The sequence below is a fragment of the Balaenoptera musculus genome, chromosome 6, assembly GCF_009873245.2.
Source record: "Balaenoptera musculus isolate JJ_BM4_2016_0621 chromosome 6, mBalMus1.pri.v3, whole genome shotgun sequence".
Classification (NCBI taxonomy): domain Eukaryota; kingdom Metazoa; phylum Chordata; class Mammalia; order Artiodactyla; family Balaenopteridae; genus Balaenoptera; species Balaenoptera musculus.
This window is the reverse complement of record NC_045790.1, coordinates 87863417-87882090: the sequence shown is the minus strand read 5'-3', so window position 1 is coordinate 87882090 and position 18674 is coordinate 87863417. Positions and strand designations below refer to the sequence as shown.

Below are 18674 nucleotides of genomic sequence, written 5' to 3'. Positions count from 1 at the left end.
TCATTCTAGTTAGTTTGATAATCCAGACAGTGTGGTATGAGTTAATACCATGGTCTATTCCATCTTTAACTTTTATGATTCCTTATGCTCATTTATTAAGCAAATAATCTTTGAGATCAAGGCACTAATAGGTTACGAGCTCTAAAGAGATGCACTCAGCAGTTTATAATCTACTAGAACTAAGACGTGTTCAGTTACTACAACTTTGGACTATTTTTTGATGCCGTTTGAAGGGGATGGGAATAGAGAAGGATCCATAGAAGTGGCGACTTTTGAGCAGAATCTTGAGGAATGGTACACTGTAGGTAGGATGATACAGAGTAACTTCCATGTGGAGAGAACAGCATGTGCAAAAACGTAGAGATAGAGAAGAAAGCTGTGTTCAGGAGTGGCAGCTGTTGCAGATTGGGTGGGGTAGGGCTCCTTCAGAAAGACAGTTTAAGATAGGCTGTGATTAGAGGGCTTAGAATGCCAAAATGTCTAAATAGGGCAGCAGTGTGCACTAGGACTAATACGCAGAATGCAGCAAGAGTGAGCCTTGAGATTTAAAAGAACTTTAGATGCTTAATGACCATCAGGTAACAGAGCTCATCCTATAACCCGCGTTAAGTGGTAAAGGATAATACGTGAAGCCTCAGGCCATTGAAGAAAACTCTGGTCCTTAACTGGTGGCAAGAAAAGGGACCACTTATGCCTACCATTCTGTCACACCTTTAGGGATTAGTAGCCATACTATCTCACTAAACTCTTAGGACTAATCTGCAATCTTTGTCCTCTACAATGGATTTAAATATATCACTCCTTGCTCCCACCCATGCATGATATGTGACATAAGAATCTCACCTATGCAAAATAATGTGAATGTTCTCTCAGCTCCAGGTACAAAGCAAGGAGTATACCTAACTTACAGTTTGTTATATCATAATGGCTAGGAGTATGGCTCTTCAGCTAGACAGTCTGAGTTTAAATCCTGCCTCCACCCCTTTCTACTTATACAACTTATTCAAGTTTCCTGTCTAGAGTTGAGAATAAATACATAGTTGGGAAGGGGAAGAGTATTAGATAATGTAGATATTCTTTCTTGATACTAACAACAAAATGCAACAAGTGACAGCTTCTTAAGCCAGTTGCTATGTGGAATCTGAAACTGTATCAAAAGTTCTCCTACCTTCTAACACTAGAATCACTGGTCTTTCCTGTAATTAGAATGGCTCTTTTACCCATCCATGATTTTGTAACATCACACACTGGTCACTGGAAAATACCATTCACTGAGTTATGCAGGTCTTCAAAATGTTAACACATTTCATAATACAATACCTAAAAAAAAAATCCCACGTGTTAATATTACTACCAGTGTTATCAGAAAAGTCTTTAGTATTGAGAAGATGTCAAGTCCACAATGAGGAATACAAGGTTGCCAAAATTCTAATTTTCATTTGAGAGCTACAATTTTATTATTTGCAACAAAAATGTCAGGTTCTTATGACAGGCTCACTTTGTTCATTTTTGACAGATGTCTACCAAATACCATAGACTTTGTCTTAGTCTATCTGTTCAAGTAAAAACGGAATTCCATGAAAAGGGTTACTTCAGACCCCAACTGAAATAAGTGCATTTCTGAAAAAAACCATCATGTTTTGATATGTGCTTTATACATAATTCTCATTTTATCACTCAGGTCATTGAAGACATGTACTCAAGATGTTGAGATATAACTTTTACAGCTTCATTAAATACACTCAAGTGAAACTGCCATTTTTAAAAAATTCAAATAAATGGCAGTGAAGAATGCAATCAGTACTACTTGTACAGTGTGGCACTGCCTTGATTTATGCCAAGTGACAGCAGTTTTACCTACCATTGCTTTTGCACCATTCATGAAAATATCCAATGTTAGTTATAAGTTCTTTATACATCTTGCACTCAATTCTGTCAACTCTGTACACTGCAAATAATTTCTCTTAGTCTGTGGTCTTTTTGTTATCTTTTGAAGAGATTTTCAATTCAGTTTTAATGTTCCATTTGTCTTTTTTGTTTTTATGGTTTGTTTTTTGTCCTAGGAAATCTTTGCCTAATCTAAGGCCACCAAAATGGTCTTCTAGAAGTGTTTTAACTACTTTTGGGTCTATGACTCATTTTTAGTTACTCTTCATGTATGCTTGTTTTTCCAAATAAATATGTCAGTACCATCTTTTGAAAAACTTGAAAATGGCTTAGCTTTTATAGATGTTGTTAGATTTGGCTTGCTAGTATTTTCAGGATTTTTGTTCCTATGTTCATGAGGACCACTGTCCTGTTATTTTCTTGTTTTGTAATGTCTTTGTCAAGTTCTAGTATCAGACGACACTGGCCTCATAAAATAAGTTGGAAGTATTCCCTCCCCCTCTACTTTCTGAAAAACTTTGTATAATTATGATTGGTGTTATTTCTTCATTGAATGTAAAAATTAATAAGAGAAACTATATGGGATTGGAGTTTTCTTTGTGGGAAGATATTTAATAATAATTTCAATTGTATTCATAGATGTGAGGCTATTCAGGTTTTGTCTCTTCTTGTGTCAGTTTTGGTGAGTTTTATTTTCCTAATTGTTCTATTTTGTCTTAAGTTGTCAAATTTACTGGCATAAAAATGGTCATAATTTTGTATCCTTTTAAGTAAGGTAAGATCCATAGTGTCAACTCTTCCTTCATTCCTGATATTTGTGATTTGTAATTTCTCTGGTTTACTTGATTGGTCTAATTAGAGATCTACTGATTTTGTTGCTCTTTTGAGAAACAGATGTTGGTTTCATTGATTTTCTCCATTGTTCTTCTGTCTTATACATTCTTGATTTTTACACTTTATTATTTCTATCTATTTAATTTGGGTTTATTTTATTCTTATCTAGAAAAAAGATTAAGAGAACTTTAGATCACTGAATTCGTATCTTTTTAAATTTTCTAATAGAAGTACTTAAATCTATCATTTTCTAACAATTTTTTAAAAAATTGAAATGATACAAAGTATGAGCCCTGACCGTAACAAAATTAAACTAGAAATCAGTAAAATAAAGCTCCCTGGAAAATCTCCAAGTATTTGGATAGTAAGAAAAACACTCCAAAAAAAATTCAATAGTCAAAATGTAAATTAGAAAATCTTTGAAGACAATAAAATTGACAAATCTCCAGCAAGACTGACAAAGATAAAAAGAGAAAAGACACAAATTACCATTATCAGGAATAAAACAAGGGATATCAATTTAGAACTTGAAGACATCAGAAGGATAATGAGGAAATGCCATAACCTCCATACACTAATTTGACAGTTTAGATGAAACAATTCCTCAAAAAATACAAACTATCACAAGTCACCCAATATGAAATGGATAATTTAAATAGCCCAATAACTATTAAAGAAACTGTACTCATTTTACCACCCCCCTCCCCAATCTCTAGGCCCAGATGGTTTCACAGGAAAATTCTACAAAATAAAGAATTAACGCCAATTCTATACAACCCTCCAGAAAACAGAAGAGGAAACATTTCCAAATTCATTTTATAAAGCTAGTATTACCCTGAAACCAAAAAGTAGAAGAAAAAAAAACAAACAAACCAAAAAACCCTACAGAACAATGCCCCTCATGAATATTCACAAAAATCATGATCAAACTATTAGCAAATAGAGTCCAGCAACAGCTAAAAAGAAATATACATCATGACCTAGTGGGGTTTATTCCAAGGATACAAGGCTTGTTTAACATTCAAAAATTAAGCAATGTAAATTTATAACATTAACAGGTATAAAGAAAAAGTCATCTGGTCATATCAATGCAGAAAAAGCATTTGAGAAAATTCAACACCCATCCCTGACAAAATTATGATCAAACTTGGAATAGAAGGGAACTTCTTTAACTTGATAAAGAGTATATACCAAAGGCCTAGAACTAACATTATATGAAAGACTGAATGCTCCTAATTTTGGGGACAAGGCAAATATGCCAGCTCTCATCACTCTTATTTGCAAATGACATGACTGTGGGAGTATTGGCCTGTTTGTTAGATTACTCCACCATATGGAAGAGGGATTCTCAAGTCTTTGCTTTTGCATTTGCTGTTAGCATACGTGAAATACCAAAACAAAAATACAAGGAATCCTTTCTTCAAATGTTGGCGGTTCTTCCTAAAGAAAGATAATTTTCACATGTTGTGCATACTAGTCATCCAGACCTCTTTTAAATTTACTATGTACGATAAATGCAGATGTTTGAGCTGTCAGAGAGGTAGTGTATAATAGGTTCTGGAGACCAACTACTAAGATTTGTATCTTGGCTCTGCTATTCACTAACTATATGAACACTGTGGGCAAGTTTCTTAACTTCTCTGCTCAATTCAATTTCCTCAGTTATATAGTGCTGATAATAACAGTTACTTACCTCACTGGATTATTACTAGGATTAAGTGTGAAAACGTGTGCAAATGAAAATAGTGTCTGATGTATAGAAAAAGCTCAATAAATATTAGTTACTCACATTATTGCAGATGTTTGAAACAAATGTTCCCATTCCCCTTAATGTGTTCCTTCTAATCAAAGAATAATGATATTACTCACAAAAATTTAATATGTTTGAGGATTTCCATCAGAAAGCAAACAAATAGAAAATTTGTTAGCAGAGGAAACAAAATTAGTACATATGCAAAATATTCAATCCCACAAGTTACTTATAAAATAATTCAAATAGCAATTAAATACCATTTTATAACTAGTAAACTAGAAATATTAAAATTAACAGCCAGGTCTGACTAGGTTTTAGTCAACAGGCATACTATATTGGTGACAGTGTGAACTGATGTAATTCTTTTTGGCAAACGATTTGCAAAACATTTGAAAAGAAATATACTTACGTCTATTGCATGTGACACTGGACTTCCTGTAACTCAGCATTTACAGCTTTGTCTCCTTCTCCTCCCACAGTGGACAGAACTAATTCCATATTCAGTCTTTCCAATGTGCCCCACAGTATCAGTTACCTGGGTGTTATCTGACATGCTCAGATATGATATGAGGATGAAGGATGAGAAGTATTAAACCCAGGCCAGGAAGTATGAGCATACATTAGGAAAAGGATGCCACAAAGGAACTGAGACTCAAGTATTAAGAAATGTGGGGCCAAAATAACACACCCAAGGTCAGATTAGATCGTGTCAGAACGTTCAAGATTTGGAGTTTGAAACACATGGTTCTAGGGACATACTAAGAGATACTACGAACCATATATAGTATTCTTACGGTATTTATTAGCACCATCTTTTGAAATCTTAAAGGAAATTCATGGTTTTAAGCTGGAAAGCAGAGGACACTAAGAAATATAATAATCATCAAATTTTGAGTCCTTTTGGTAGAACAGATGGATCTATTTATTTATATATATTGGCTTCTATATTCTCTCTCACTCACCAATAGATTGTTATTGATTGGATTATGAAAAGGCTGACAAAAATCTTTGAAAATATTAAGAGACTTCAGATAAACTTGCAACAGAGAGCAGCATGCAACATACCTTTCTCCCAAGCTTTTATTAAAATATTCAAAAAGATTTTTAAAAAGACAAGACTGCACAGACCAATTACTAAGCATACAGAAACATGATATTCAAACATCATTAAAATGACAGAAATCTTTTAAGATCTGCTTCCCATCTGAGTCTAAATCAAGGATCTGGCATTGTCCTCAAGGAACTAACCACAAATAACTCGGTGCATGCCTAATAGCTTTCTTTGTGTTCCCTTTGTTGGTCCAGCTACTTGCTTTATAATTCTTCCTTACCTGAATGACATTATTAGCAATAGAAAACACACAAATATTACCGTAGGAATTAGCTAATTATTAAAAGCTGATTATCAGCTATATTTATCCTATAATTTAATTTCATCTGTTTCTTTGTAATTTTGCTTTTACATACAAAATTTACCACCAAATATGTATCTCTGGCTCACTAATATATAAAAGACTTGTGTAAGAAAAAACATTTGATGACATACATAAAATCACAATCACAGTAATTGGACCATAGTTAACACTAATTCAGAACAGAGGAATTTATGCTCATTTATAAGTGATTATATAAAGGAAGAGAAAATGGGTTAGGTAACAAAATGATTCTAAATTTTTTATATGAACAAATTACATCAATCCCAAGTTCTTAAAAAGTTTATGTTTAAAAAATAGGTCAAGGTGAAAGAATAAATTTGTACTTTTAACTTCCATATGTGATCATTTGGGTCCTTTTGCCTTGGATTTGGTTTCCTTTGGAACTTTTCCATTTTGACACTGAGTAAATCTGGCTACTGTAGAAACACCATCCACAAACTTGGTTTTGAAAAGGACGTTTGCATTGTTGAACATACCTTCCTTTAGGGACACCACAATGAACTTAAGGGAAAAAGAAAAACAGCATAAAAAGTACTTTTTGCAGTATCCTTGAAGAAGTTCACTCTTTTTATACTGAGGTTAAGAATCATTTGGAGATATTTTGATTTTGTTATTGCTTTAAATGCTTGGCTCCATGCATATGCACATCCTCAAATGCAAGTAACAAATAGTTATTATTAGGCACCTCAATGAATTCTTCCCATACGCAGTTTTAGGAGTCTCTGAATTTTACTTTGAGTACTTCATTACCCAAGTTACTATCTTCTGCTGGTTGGCTGCTTGTTGCTATCTTCTCCAGTTATTATCACTGTCTTGTTGCTAGCTCTAAATGCCACTGTTAGCTGCTAAAAATCTGCCACAATAAATACACAGTATATGATAACTATGGTAAGTGAAGCCCCCCAGAATTGTTCAATGCATTATCTATACAATCATATTTGGTAGCCTTAGTTCCTGCAGCAACAGTTCAATAAAAACAAACTGTTTTTGGCTTCAGGGTTTTTTTTAAATCTACTTTCTAGGAGGAATGAAGAGTACCCCATCAAGTGCCACATGATTTTCTGATATATTTTTCAGGTGTATCCTTGAAACAGTCTTGTTTTGATTGTGCATCTTCTGGCAGCTAGCTAGAGAAAATAATTACCCTAAAAAATTCCAAATTACAAAAAAATTAGATTCTCCCTCATGTTACAACCTATAATTTATAATTCCAGGCTCTTTAATAAGAGACAAAACCCTCTTTCCTTCTATACCCATTTGAATAGAAATATATTTAAAGAGATACATAACACCTTAGTATTCCTCAATCCTGAATATCTTATTTATATTGACGATTACTAAAAAAGTTTTAGAAAACAAACACTAGAACTATTCTGAGACTTTTTTTGGTTCTTACCTGAGAATGTGTGAAATGAGTACGTAGCATCTGTCCAATATTCTGAGTATGAGAAAGATCCAAGGCTGCATCTACCTCATCTAGGATGTAAATTGGGGCAGGTTTGAAGAGGAGCATGGACAGTATTAATGACAAAGCCACTAAAGACCTAAGAAAAGAAGGCCGAAAGAAAAGCTGTCAGAACTTGATTTTACCACTTTTTACCAAAGCACTGAAGCAAATCTGCTATCCTGTTATTATTATGAATAGTGCCGATTTAGCTGAAAGATAGTTATAGAAAAAAGAATCTTAAGTTTCAAACTTGAAAACTTTTGTTTCATTAAAATGTTTCTTTTACTTTAGCTTTCCATTTTTCCCTCTCTTCAACAAGTTTTATTTTGAATAAAACAGGTATATATTCTTCTTTCCTGTCAGATAATTAGGATGTTATATTTGGCACCTAACCTTAAGAAAAGATCATAATAGTGTTAATAGTTTTCTCTTTCTCTCACTAAAACTCTTTTTCAGTTCTTTTCTATATCCCTTTTAACTATAGCTGTTTTTGTTCTAGTCTGGAATGAAGAAATATAATAATTCTTATATTTTTCTTAAATATTTCATTAAAAAGCCTTGTTTATTGTAATACAAATGTTTAGAATTATTTACAAATAGTATTAAAATTACAGTAACATCTGTAGCACACTTAATTCTGTAACTTCAAATATCTCCTGGCATGCAGCACTGGAGTAAATAGTCTAATGCTTACTGTATTACAATAGGGTATTTATTAAGAAACATGTAAGTGGGGAAAAAAAATTGTGTATATAAGTAGAGGGGGTCTAGGAAGGTGAAACCAAACTTTCTAGCAAAGGAAATGAACGGAACAGTACAATAAAAACCAACAAATTGATCTTTACTGGTATAGAGGGTAGCTGAGGTCACTCAAGAAACCTAAAATTACTTTTCAGTGTCTTTCTCTGTACCAAATATTTAAGGCACGGAGCTTAAAAACAATTCATCAAGAGTTAAACTACTATGCTAGATTGTGGTATATCTGAAAATAAGTTGATATCATCTTAATTATGGAAATAATTTTTAGGTTCCAGTAAGAAAATAAGCATACATTCTCTATTTTCCTCAAAAAATTTTCTAGGACGTTGGCAAAAACAATTAAAGATGCTGTGATCGAAACTGTGGAATTCAACTTTGATTGACAGGCAGCAGAAGCTGTCTTTTTTGACTTAAAATATTTAGGAATTTTATCAATAATGAAAAATAAAGAGTGGACTTCTATTCATAAAAATGACAAAAGATTGCATAAGAGAAATTAACAGGTCTTAGTATTTTCTACATCCATAAGAGAAGAGTTACATGATGGCATAGAGCACATGAGAACAATTCAAGAACTGTGGACTGTACATCCTGCAGGGGAAAAAATACAAAATTAATAAGCATCTTCAATTATATTGATATTCACAATTTTCTCTCAGGAGGTTTTAATTATTTGGCTCTCTGCAGTTAAGAAGTTAGGCCAAATGACCTTCTAAGTTTCTCTCAATATACTGATTGTCTGAATCACTGTGTAAGGCTGGGAGAAACTTCCCTGAAGCCCAGGACATGCTATTTCCAGTACTCTTCTTTCATTTATGTAGATCCAAGTTTCCATTTGGTATCATTTTCCTTTCACCAGAGAACTTCCTTTAACTTGTACAGTTCTGCCAGAATCAAATTCTTCCACCTTTTCTTTTTCTGAAAAAATATATTGCCTTCAATATGAAAACTATTTCTACTAGATACAGAATTCTAGGTTGACACATTTTTCTTTTAGCACTTTATATAGATGTTGTTCCAGACTTCTGGCTTGCATAGTTTTTTTTTTTTTTTTAAACATCTTTCTTTATTGGAGTATAATTGCTCTACAATGGTGTGTTACTTTCTGCTTTATAATGGCTTGCATAGTTTTTAACAAGAAGTCTAAAGTCATTCTTCTTTGTTCCCTGGCACTTAATATGCCTTTTTACCTCTGACTGCTTTGAAGATTTTTCTCCTAATCACTGGTTTTCAGCAACTTTATATGACATGCCTTGCTGTGTTACTATATGTGCAGGAAGCGGGTGTATGCGTTTATCTTACCTGGGGTTCACAGAAATCAAGTATGTGGCTTTACATAAGTCATCAAATCTGGAAAATCTGGGGTATTTTTTGGTGTTTTTTTCTGTTTTACCTCTTCCTCTCCCTTTGAAACTCCAATTACATGTAGGTTAGATCTCTCAATATTGCCCCACGGGTCACTGAAGCTCTTTTTGTTTTTACAGTTTTGTGTTTCTAAGCTTGGCTTGAATAGATTTTATTGATATGTCTTCAAATTGAGTCATCTTTCTTTTATTCTGTCGAATCCATTGTTAATCTTATGCAGTAAACTTTTCCTTTCAGGTATATTCTTTATCTCTAGAAGTTCCACTGGATTCTTCATTGATAACTTCCATTTCTCTCATCACATTCTTTTTTTCTTGTAAATAGTTAATGTAACTCTTTAACCTCCTTGTCTACTAGTTTCATCACCTGTCATTTCTGGGTCTGTTTTTCCTCTAGGTTATGAACCATATTTTCTCGATTTCTGTCTAGTAATTTTTATTAGATGCTGAACACTGTGATTATGTTGTTTACAGTCTCAACTTTGTTGTCTGTCTTTAAAGCATGTTGGGCCTGCAATGAACCTTTGCTAAGGGGTGTCTAAAATAGCCTTCACTTTACGGATAGTGCAAATGTAATGCTAAGGTGTAGCTCTCTGGGGCTTCCCCAAACTCTAATCTGTTTCCTTCATTTAGTAAGACTACTGGGCTTTGTGTGGGTTTCCCTCCCTGCATCTGCAGTCAAGAAATTGCTCCTAGGGAGAAAGCTAGGGTAAACACTGGACTCAGCATTTTTGTTTCATTTCTCTCAGGTATCTCCTGGGTTATCCATTTTCCAATGTCTGAAAGTAATTGTTTCTCATGTAGTTTGTCTAGTTTTCTAGTTGCTAATCCTTATTTCTACTTTGTTGCCTACTATTTTAATCAAATGTCCTAACCAAAATTTGTAGTCTCACATATTTTAGGCTCCTTAAATTCTACATGCAAAGATAGCAAAGCAAATCTGAAATAAAATTGGGAGGCAATGAGATGATGGACTATAATAAAATAAGAGGATTATTGCAAAGGGATTACTCACTCACCTCTGACCACCACTAAGTTCAGTTAGGTTTTCTTTCCAAGTATTTCCTAAGGCAACCTTAAACTCCAGACCATCCAGTACATTTTGCCCTTCTGGTGGTGCAAGCATAGCATTAGCACCGGGCAAAAGAGTGGAAAAAATAGATCCAAAGTCCTTGTTCACCTGGATAAAAAAATGATATCAGAGAAGGTTTTCCAAGAAGAATCAAATGATGTGTATATAGGCAAACCAGCAGGAGCATTTTGTTGCCTGTTACCCTAGCTCTGAGGTTGGCAAGTTATGGTCATGACAAATCTGGCCATGCCCGTTCATTTATGTATTGTCTGTGGCTGCCAGCAATATAGTCCAGTGGTTGCAACACAGACTATATGGCTCTGAAATACTTATCTGTCCCTTTACAGAAAGAGTTTACTGAGCTTTGCTCTAACTTCCAGGGGAAACTAGAGGCTATACCTCTAACTCTACCATGAAGTTTTGATACAACAAAAGGCCATGGTTGCCGGAATCCTCAGAGACACACAATTGGATAATATAGGAGATTGAACTTTCAGCTGGAGAAGAAAAACAAAAACTCTTTTCGGCATAAAATGTTCCCTTAAAAAATTTGTTTTCTGTTGACTGGTATGGTAAGGCCTGTGCTTATCAATCAGCTAACTTTAAGAAGCCTAAGATCAGGGTGAAGTCTAGGAGAAAAAGAGGCGTGAAATCAAACCAGATCTGTTAAAGGTGTTCAGTGGCTCTTTATGCTTCTTCTCAAAGCCAAAGAAGTTAAGGTATCAAGGGACAGGAACAGGATTGAGCCCCAAAAGAAAAAGGCTAAAGAAGCTATTTGGCCTATTCCCATAAAGGCTCAGCAGAAGATTACACAGAGATTTAGGACCAATATTCTAGACTGTAACAGAGTAATTTTTGTGCATACACACTTGATCAATGACTTGAGAATTCAGCCATCTGTCTTCAAAAAGACATGACTAATAATCTTAGAGAGTTCAGCAGACAAAATTGAGAATGTATACATGCATGCACACGTGCACACACACACACACGAGGATTTGACATCCATGTTCTCTAGGGAAATCTCCGCGTTCAAGTATAAAATTCAAGTGCAAATACACTTTTTATGAATATTTGTAGTAATAAGGAAATCTCCTAGACATAAACAGTTTCCTAAATATAAATTTACTAAGGAACACATATCTTAAGAACAACTGCACACATGCTAATATTCTACACAGAGAAAGTAGATTCTAGTTTTATCTGGGATAGATTTCCAGAGCTAGGCAAGGTTCATCACAATGAGGAGAGGACCACTGTCTTTTCTAGGAGAAAGATAGAAGATAGCATAGTATTTATAAACACCCTTTTCTTTTTAAAATTTTTTGATCAGGCAGGAGGCAGCTCAAAACTAAGACTACTAAATGCTACTAAATCCCAAAGATGACCATGGATCCCATGTGGAAATTCCTCAAAAAGGGAAAAGACAAACTTATCAGTCAATGGGTAGAGAAGAATATAGATAGGAAATAAACTGAATTTTGAAAATCCAATAAGGCTAAGAAGGAAACAAAAAAGCAAGAAACACAACCAGTGCCTAAAATACTCTGGCTTTGTGAATCAACTATACTTGAAGCCATAAGGAAGTAATGTAATGCTGATAGTAATAGTACCTACTTCATTAGGTTACTTTGAGAATTAAGTGAGAAAATTAATAGAAGAATAGTGCCTGACATATATCATAAACACTCAATAAATTTACTTGCTTTGGGAGAACTTTAGAGACTGGGGAAAAATCAGTTTAAAAGATAAATTTGTACTCACACTAAATCCAGGAACCATGGTGAAAACAAAAAACAGAATCTCTCAGATCTAGTGTTAAATCCACATATTGTGCAAGAACAATGGGGCCAACTTTTTGCAAGCATTTTTAAAAAGACAAATACTACAGGGAGATTGAACACTGAAAATAAGTTGTAGAGCAGGAAAAACAACGCAATTGAAAGACATAATTGTTCTGCCACTACCAAAAATAAAGTTCCCGAAGAATTAAAAAGAGAAAAAGAGGTAAGGTGCCAGTTAAATCGCAGAGGCCCAGGCTTGTTAAAGTACCAAACAGCATAGTAACTATGGAATCTTTTGAGGAGGAGTCTTTTTCTATGGTAGATATAGGAAAACTTCACAGAAGAGGCTAAGGAATTATCCTAAAGGTGACAAATCTATGCAGCGAGGGAAGTAGAAATAATAGTAAAGAACCTTGAAATCTGCCAAAGTTGTCATAAAACAAAAGAAAAATGGTAATTGGGATTCTGTTGCATACGAATCCTGGAAATGAATACTGAACTTGTTTATTACCCAGTTCTACTTCTTAAAAAGCAACAAAAGGCAATTTTAACTTCAGTTCTAATTAGGAAAAGAGAATTCCACTTTTTCTACCTTTTGACTGTTATGATATTAGGCTATTTCACCTTTCTAAGCTTTTGTTTCCTCATTTGTAAAATAGAGATAATAATGATGAAAGTTACGGAATTAAGATAATTCATGTAAAATGACAGAACTGCTCTTAATTATAATTATATAAAATTAATAATATTACTTTATAATTATGTAATTATTAATCTAACATGTATAAAAATCCTTTGCTAAAAATCTAAGAATGCCTAATACTTATGAATTCTGAAATGCAATTAATTTATAAGTGGTAAGGAATACACAATCTTGCTATAGAAACATTCTTAGAACTAATATTTGACCTCTGTGAGTCTAGGCAAGAGAAACTGAAGAGCTAAGAACTGAAGGGGTCCTTTGGAGAGGTTTTCCAACAATGAGAGTTTCCCAATGTGAAACAGATAATGCTTCCAGTTTTAAGCAGAGGATGAGTGGGACTATAGCAGATACTTGGAAGAAACCTAGATATTGTCCAATATTAGAACCTATGATTTCATGAGAAGGAAAGAGGGTAAACAGTAACCCAGACCTGGCAAAAGATGTAAGAAGGAAAAATGTAGAAATCTAGAAAATTAGAAATTTAATATAGCTTAGGAACCAGAGAAGTAGACTATGAGAGCATGATGGAATGACACAACTTACCTTTGCAAATCAGTAGTAAAGTCCAAAAGGACAAAATGCTTTAAAAAGCCTACAAGGTTTTAATTAAGGTCTGAGCTGTGCCTCAAACAAAAATTAGCTATTTCAAATTCATCTTAGAGTACAACCCTATTGACTTTACCTTTCATCCTTGCCTCATACAGAATAAATGATACAATTTTTGGTTCAAATACCTTTTGCCAAGCAATATTTAGGGCTTGGTTTTTCTTCTGGTCAAGGTCTTCTATAGTTGCAAGGATTTTTGATTTGTCATTTTCTACAATTCTCTTCTTCTTCATCAAGTCATTATACTAGTAAGAAAAAAGGCATACTTAATTGGGAAAACACAAAATTTTCTTTATATTCTAGAATTCAGTCAAGAATAAAGAGATTTCATTATTTTTATCTGCAATATATACAACTCCTATTTACCAAAAAGATATACTACACTGAGTTATAATGTAAGCCAAATTAAGGAAAGTAAATATATCATCTATATGTAAAATTCAATTACTATAACTGAGAATTTATAGGACAAGCTGTTGAAATATTTTGACTCCACTAATATTCCCTTATCTTCCTAGCAGCCAAGGCAAAAAGGAAAATTTGTCATACGTAAACTCAAAAGTAGCCCTGCATGCTTAAGAAGCAAGGTCAGTCTTAGCAGTGACACAAATAAAATTTTAATTCTTCACCATGATGTATAAAGTCCTACATAAATTGGATCTTATTTATCTGGGCATCACACTCCCCCCCAGGCTCCAGCCATATGGTCTCTTTTTTTCAGTTTCGTGAACATAATGAGCTCACTGTAGCCTTATGGCCCCTGCATTGTTCTTCCTCTATTTCTGACATAACAGGTGCCTCAAGTTTCCACTCAAACATCACATCTTCAAAGTAGCCTTCCCTGGTTAATGCAGAAATTTACTGAAAAAAATTTTGAGGGAGGCAACAGAGGGAGAATAAACCATGAGCAGCAGCAGAACTTTCTAAAAATCCTTTTAACTTATTTCTCCTCAAAGCCTCACATTTCAAGGAGCTTCAAATTCTCCCTGAAGAACTCCAGCCAGTCTTGCTAGTTTCCTTGCCAGCCCTCTCCTTTGTGGAGAGGAGGCTTTAGGAGCTTGGCCGTATTTTTATCCTATTCCTTGCGTAATTCCATATAGTTTTTCTTATATGTGGTGACACAAAATACAACAAAAAACAAAGGCCAGCTGCTGATCAACAATAGAGCCTTCCTCTCTGGTAAGGAGATGGGAGTTAGTAAATTCTTTTAAAAAAATGTTAGCCCCAGTTATCATTATCTAATGGAAGCAAACAAGTAAAAGTAAACAAGTTTCATGATGTTAAGCAGCTCAAATTCAGACAAAATATTTCCTTTCCAAAAAGATGCCATATATTGCAAAGCTTTAATGGAGAAATGTAAACCAGCAGGAACATTTTATAGAGAGATCACAGCATGTGCATTATTAGACTGTTCAGCATCTAACATAATATAGATTCTCTGTAGATACTAATGTCAATAACAGTTTAAAAAAACCTGTTACCAAAAAATTTGTTAAAAGTGATTGAGCTCATAAGTATTTCCATTTTTACAGAGCTCTCATTAACTCTGTTATACAAATTCAAACAGAATTTTACAGAATTAAAGAAGGTATAATGTAAAATTACTCAGATTGCTATTTCCTATGGAGCCATCAAGAATAGGAACTGCTTTCTCCTTTGGGTTTTTCTAGCGACACGCAGACTATAAAAGGTAGGGGAGATGGATAACATTATCAAGTAACTGAGAGCATTAAAACAGAGAAGACGCTGCTGCATTTACAGATTAGTAAAACAGTGTTTATGTATATAACAATTTTAGCCATTTACTTATGTGATGGTTCCAGCATATACTGGAGTCAAAGGAAGACAGCAGTTATGGAGTGACTGACTGACTGTGAGGAGGCAGACAGCAGGATACAGGTATCCCCCACTTTTCGAAAGTTTGCTGTACACCACTACTTTTACAAGAAAAGGTAAAAAGCACAAATAGTGTTCAGCATGTGTTTTGCAGTGAGCCCCTAGAGAAGCAGCACACACCCCGAGCAGGGAGAGTGGCACCATCAAGCTCCTCACGGGGAACAACACTAAGCATCTCAGCATTAAGTCGCCAGAGCTTTGAACTGTGTCTATGAGCATCTGTGCTTTATCTCAGTTTATTTTGTGCATCTGTTAGCAAGATGTGCCCTAAGGTAATTGCTTCTTTGCTTTATACCATTTCACAGGAATAGTTTCACAGGATTGGCGCTACTTTTGGACAGTGGGGGAAACCTGTACTCTATATTTTTCAAAATCTTTCAAAAAGGCAAGTGAAAGAAATGATAGAAATGTGAAGAGTTAACATGATCAAAAATGTTGTTTTTATTTACACCAAAAATAAGAAAGGAGTTGGAAAAGTCATTCAAGGTAAAACAGAATATATAACTGATGATGCAAAAAGAATGAAATAGGAAATAACTGAAAAGGGGGAAAAGGAAAACGCAAAGAAAACAAGTTATCAAAAGCATCAAGTAAAAGATTGACTCTAATAATTGCCTCAGGGGTCATGTGAAGCCATCAATGCTACTCATATTCTGAAGTGGCCAAATAGTCATAGCAAAGTGACTTACCCGCTCTTCAGCTTCTGTCAGTACATTCATAGCTCTCATGTTGACATTTCTTCCTAGTTTCTCCTTCATTTCTTGCAACTTCTGAAGTCTCTGACCAGCTTCTTTTGGGTTGTTAGTTTTGAAATCATAGGTGCTATTGGGTTGCCCAAAGAGGTGTTTCTCTGCATTAATCCAGTCATAATCTTTCAACATTTTGGACACCTAGCCACATGCAATAATGATAACAGAATGATATCATTGCTTACAGACCTGTATTTAAATATTAGTTTCTTAAATATTTACTAATTTTAAACCAAACATTTTGGAAAAAAATCCCACAATGACACATCTGGAAAAAATGAGATTCACTGTTGACAGTGAACCTATAATAAGTATGAATATTTTTACCTGGAGGATAGGTAAGAAACTTGAGACTATACAGAAAAAGATCTTCCTATTACTCAAGCATTAGAGTAGAGTAAGAGCCAACTCAAGAGAAATAGTTACAAAGTGTGTGTGTGTGTGTATACACACACATACATATATAGAACATCTCCATTATAATGAAATATAAGTCAGATGAGGCTCCAGATTTTACCAAATTCAATCTATTGCTTCAAAAAAACAACTTGTGAAAGTTAAAAGTCCTATAAGAATACTTACTTAAGTCACAGATTTGGTAAAATCATGGAAGCCTAATCCTGAGTGATATCTAATAATTCTTCTGGAAATTATAATCTAAGTAAAAAACTGTCCTAAATATTGACTCTATCCCCTTGCCACCCTCTTTTGACAAGGCACAGTAAAATACTTCTTCATATAATATAACCAATTAAAGTTTTTTAATTATAGTGCTTAAGGAAGACTTTCTTCTACTAGAATTGTTCCAGGTTGGTTCTGACTGGTAGAATCTAATCCTCGTCAATCATCCTTATTAATTCCATAGGTACAGTCTCCCCACTAGAATCCAAAGTAAAATAATCATTTCTTTCCTGCTGATCTGTAAGCTCTATGAACACATTCTGTGTTCATGTTGCTCATTCTTATATCTTTAGTGCCTGGCATAGTATGCAATAAATATTTGATAAACTATGTATTTCAAAGAATCCTTGACTTTTTAGCAGTTCCACTTACAAGTCCTTCTTTCTACCCCCTTCCCTTAACTGTAAATAAAATCCCCTAGCAATCACCAATACTAGCATTTTCAATTATAAAAAAACCATTAAGAGTAATATTAGCATTGGTAATAATTCAGTGAATCCACTAATAGGAGGCTACTAGGAAAGCAATACTAATAAAATACTAGGATATTATGACGTGGCCATAAAAAAATGTTTTTTAAACCAAGTAATGAACCTGAACAGATACTCATGGCTCTTTCAGAGAGGGTGGAAGACTGTTTTGTATGTTCTTATCTTTTTGAAATTAAATCTCTTGTATTTTTATGACGTTAAAAAGATTTAAAAGGCAGCAAACTGTTACACACCAGTAAGAAAACATGCTGAGTGAATTACTAAGACCACATAAATGCAATCTCTTAACTAAACAACGAATTTCTACAAAACCATGTATTTTCTCTAAAGTACTTAAGGCACTGTGACACATGAAAGAAAGAAACTTCAAGAGTGACCAAAAAACTGTGGGCTAACTTCAAAAAGATAACTGCTTGGCAAAACATCAGATTTCAAATGAGGCTGCTAAAACTGACTATAACCGATCCTCATAAGGACATCCAGAAACCAATTAAGACGTTATTTTAGAAGTTGCCTGTGTGTATTTCTCTGTGAGTTCCCTAAATTCAATTTGCAATAAGGTAAAGAATATATATTATTACTACTAATACATTAATAATTAGTTCTATGAGCAACTGGGGATAAAAACCAGTCGTTTCCATAGGAGACCACTCAATATTTGGTTAAAAACATCTTGGAGATGGAATAAACACCTGAAATTAAATTTAAAAATAAAACATTTTTGCCTGTTGGTGATTGCTGAGGAGCAGTTAACATAGTTGTAAGCCTCAAAATTATGTTACACAGTAGTTCTGCCATTTATAGTAAGGTCTTCATTGAGCAGGTTACCAGAATATCTCAACCCAGAGGCAAAAATCTGATCAAGGAGTAAGAACGAACAACACAAACGTGCCTTTGCAGCAGCATCTTCAGCTTCCCGTTTATGTTTGCTGATGTTGTGGTCCAGTTCCTTAATTTTAAGCTGAGATTCATTGTTTTGCTCCTTATGTTTTGCTACTTCTGCATATTTAGCTTTAACTATGCTGTCTTGGGCTGTTATCACTTCTTTTTGCTTGGTCACCTCTTCTTGAGCTCTATTTACTAACTCCTGAAACAGATAATCAGAAGACAACATATAGCAAGGTAAGATGGAGACATTTTTAGTTTACTGAAAGATCATCTAACAGACTTCTGGGCAAGATGGCAATGCGATTACAGACAGGTAGTTATCTA

General features: G+C 34.2%; 1 protein-coding gene across 1 annotated transcript in view; it reads right to left on the bottom strand.

Annotated features, from left to right (window-relative positions):
• Positions 1–4818: 4818 nt before the first annotated feature.
• Positions 4819–18674, bottom strand: part of SMC2 (structural maintenance of chromosomes 2) — a 48844-nt gene continuing 34988 nt past the window's right edge. The window contains exons 20-25 of the mRNA XM_036856398.1: positions 18355–18549; positions 16231–16431; positions 13774–13890; positions 10500–10660; positions 7307–7454; positions 4819–6411 (exon numbers count right to left, since the gene is read on the bottom strand). Coding sequence (XP_036712293.1) covers positions 6253–6411; positions 7307–7454; positions 10500–10660; positions 13774–13890; positions 16231–16431; positions 18355–18549 — 981 coding nt within the window. The 3' untranslated portion in view covers positions 4819–6252. The remainder of the gene's footprint in view (positions 6412–7306; positions 7455–10499; positions 10661–13773; positions 13891–16230; positions 16432–18354; positions 18550–18674) is intronic.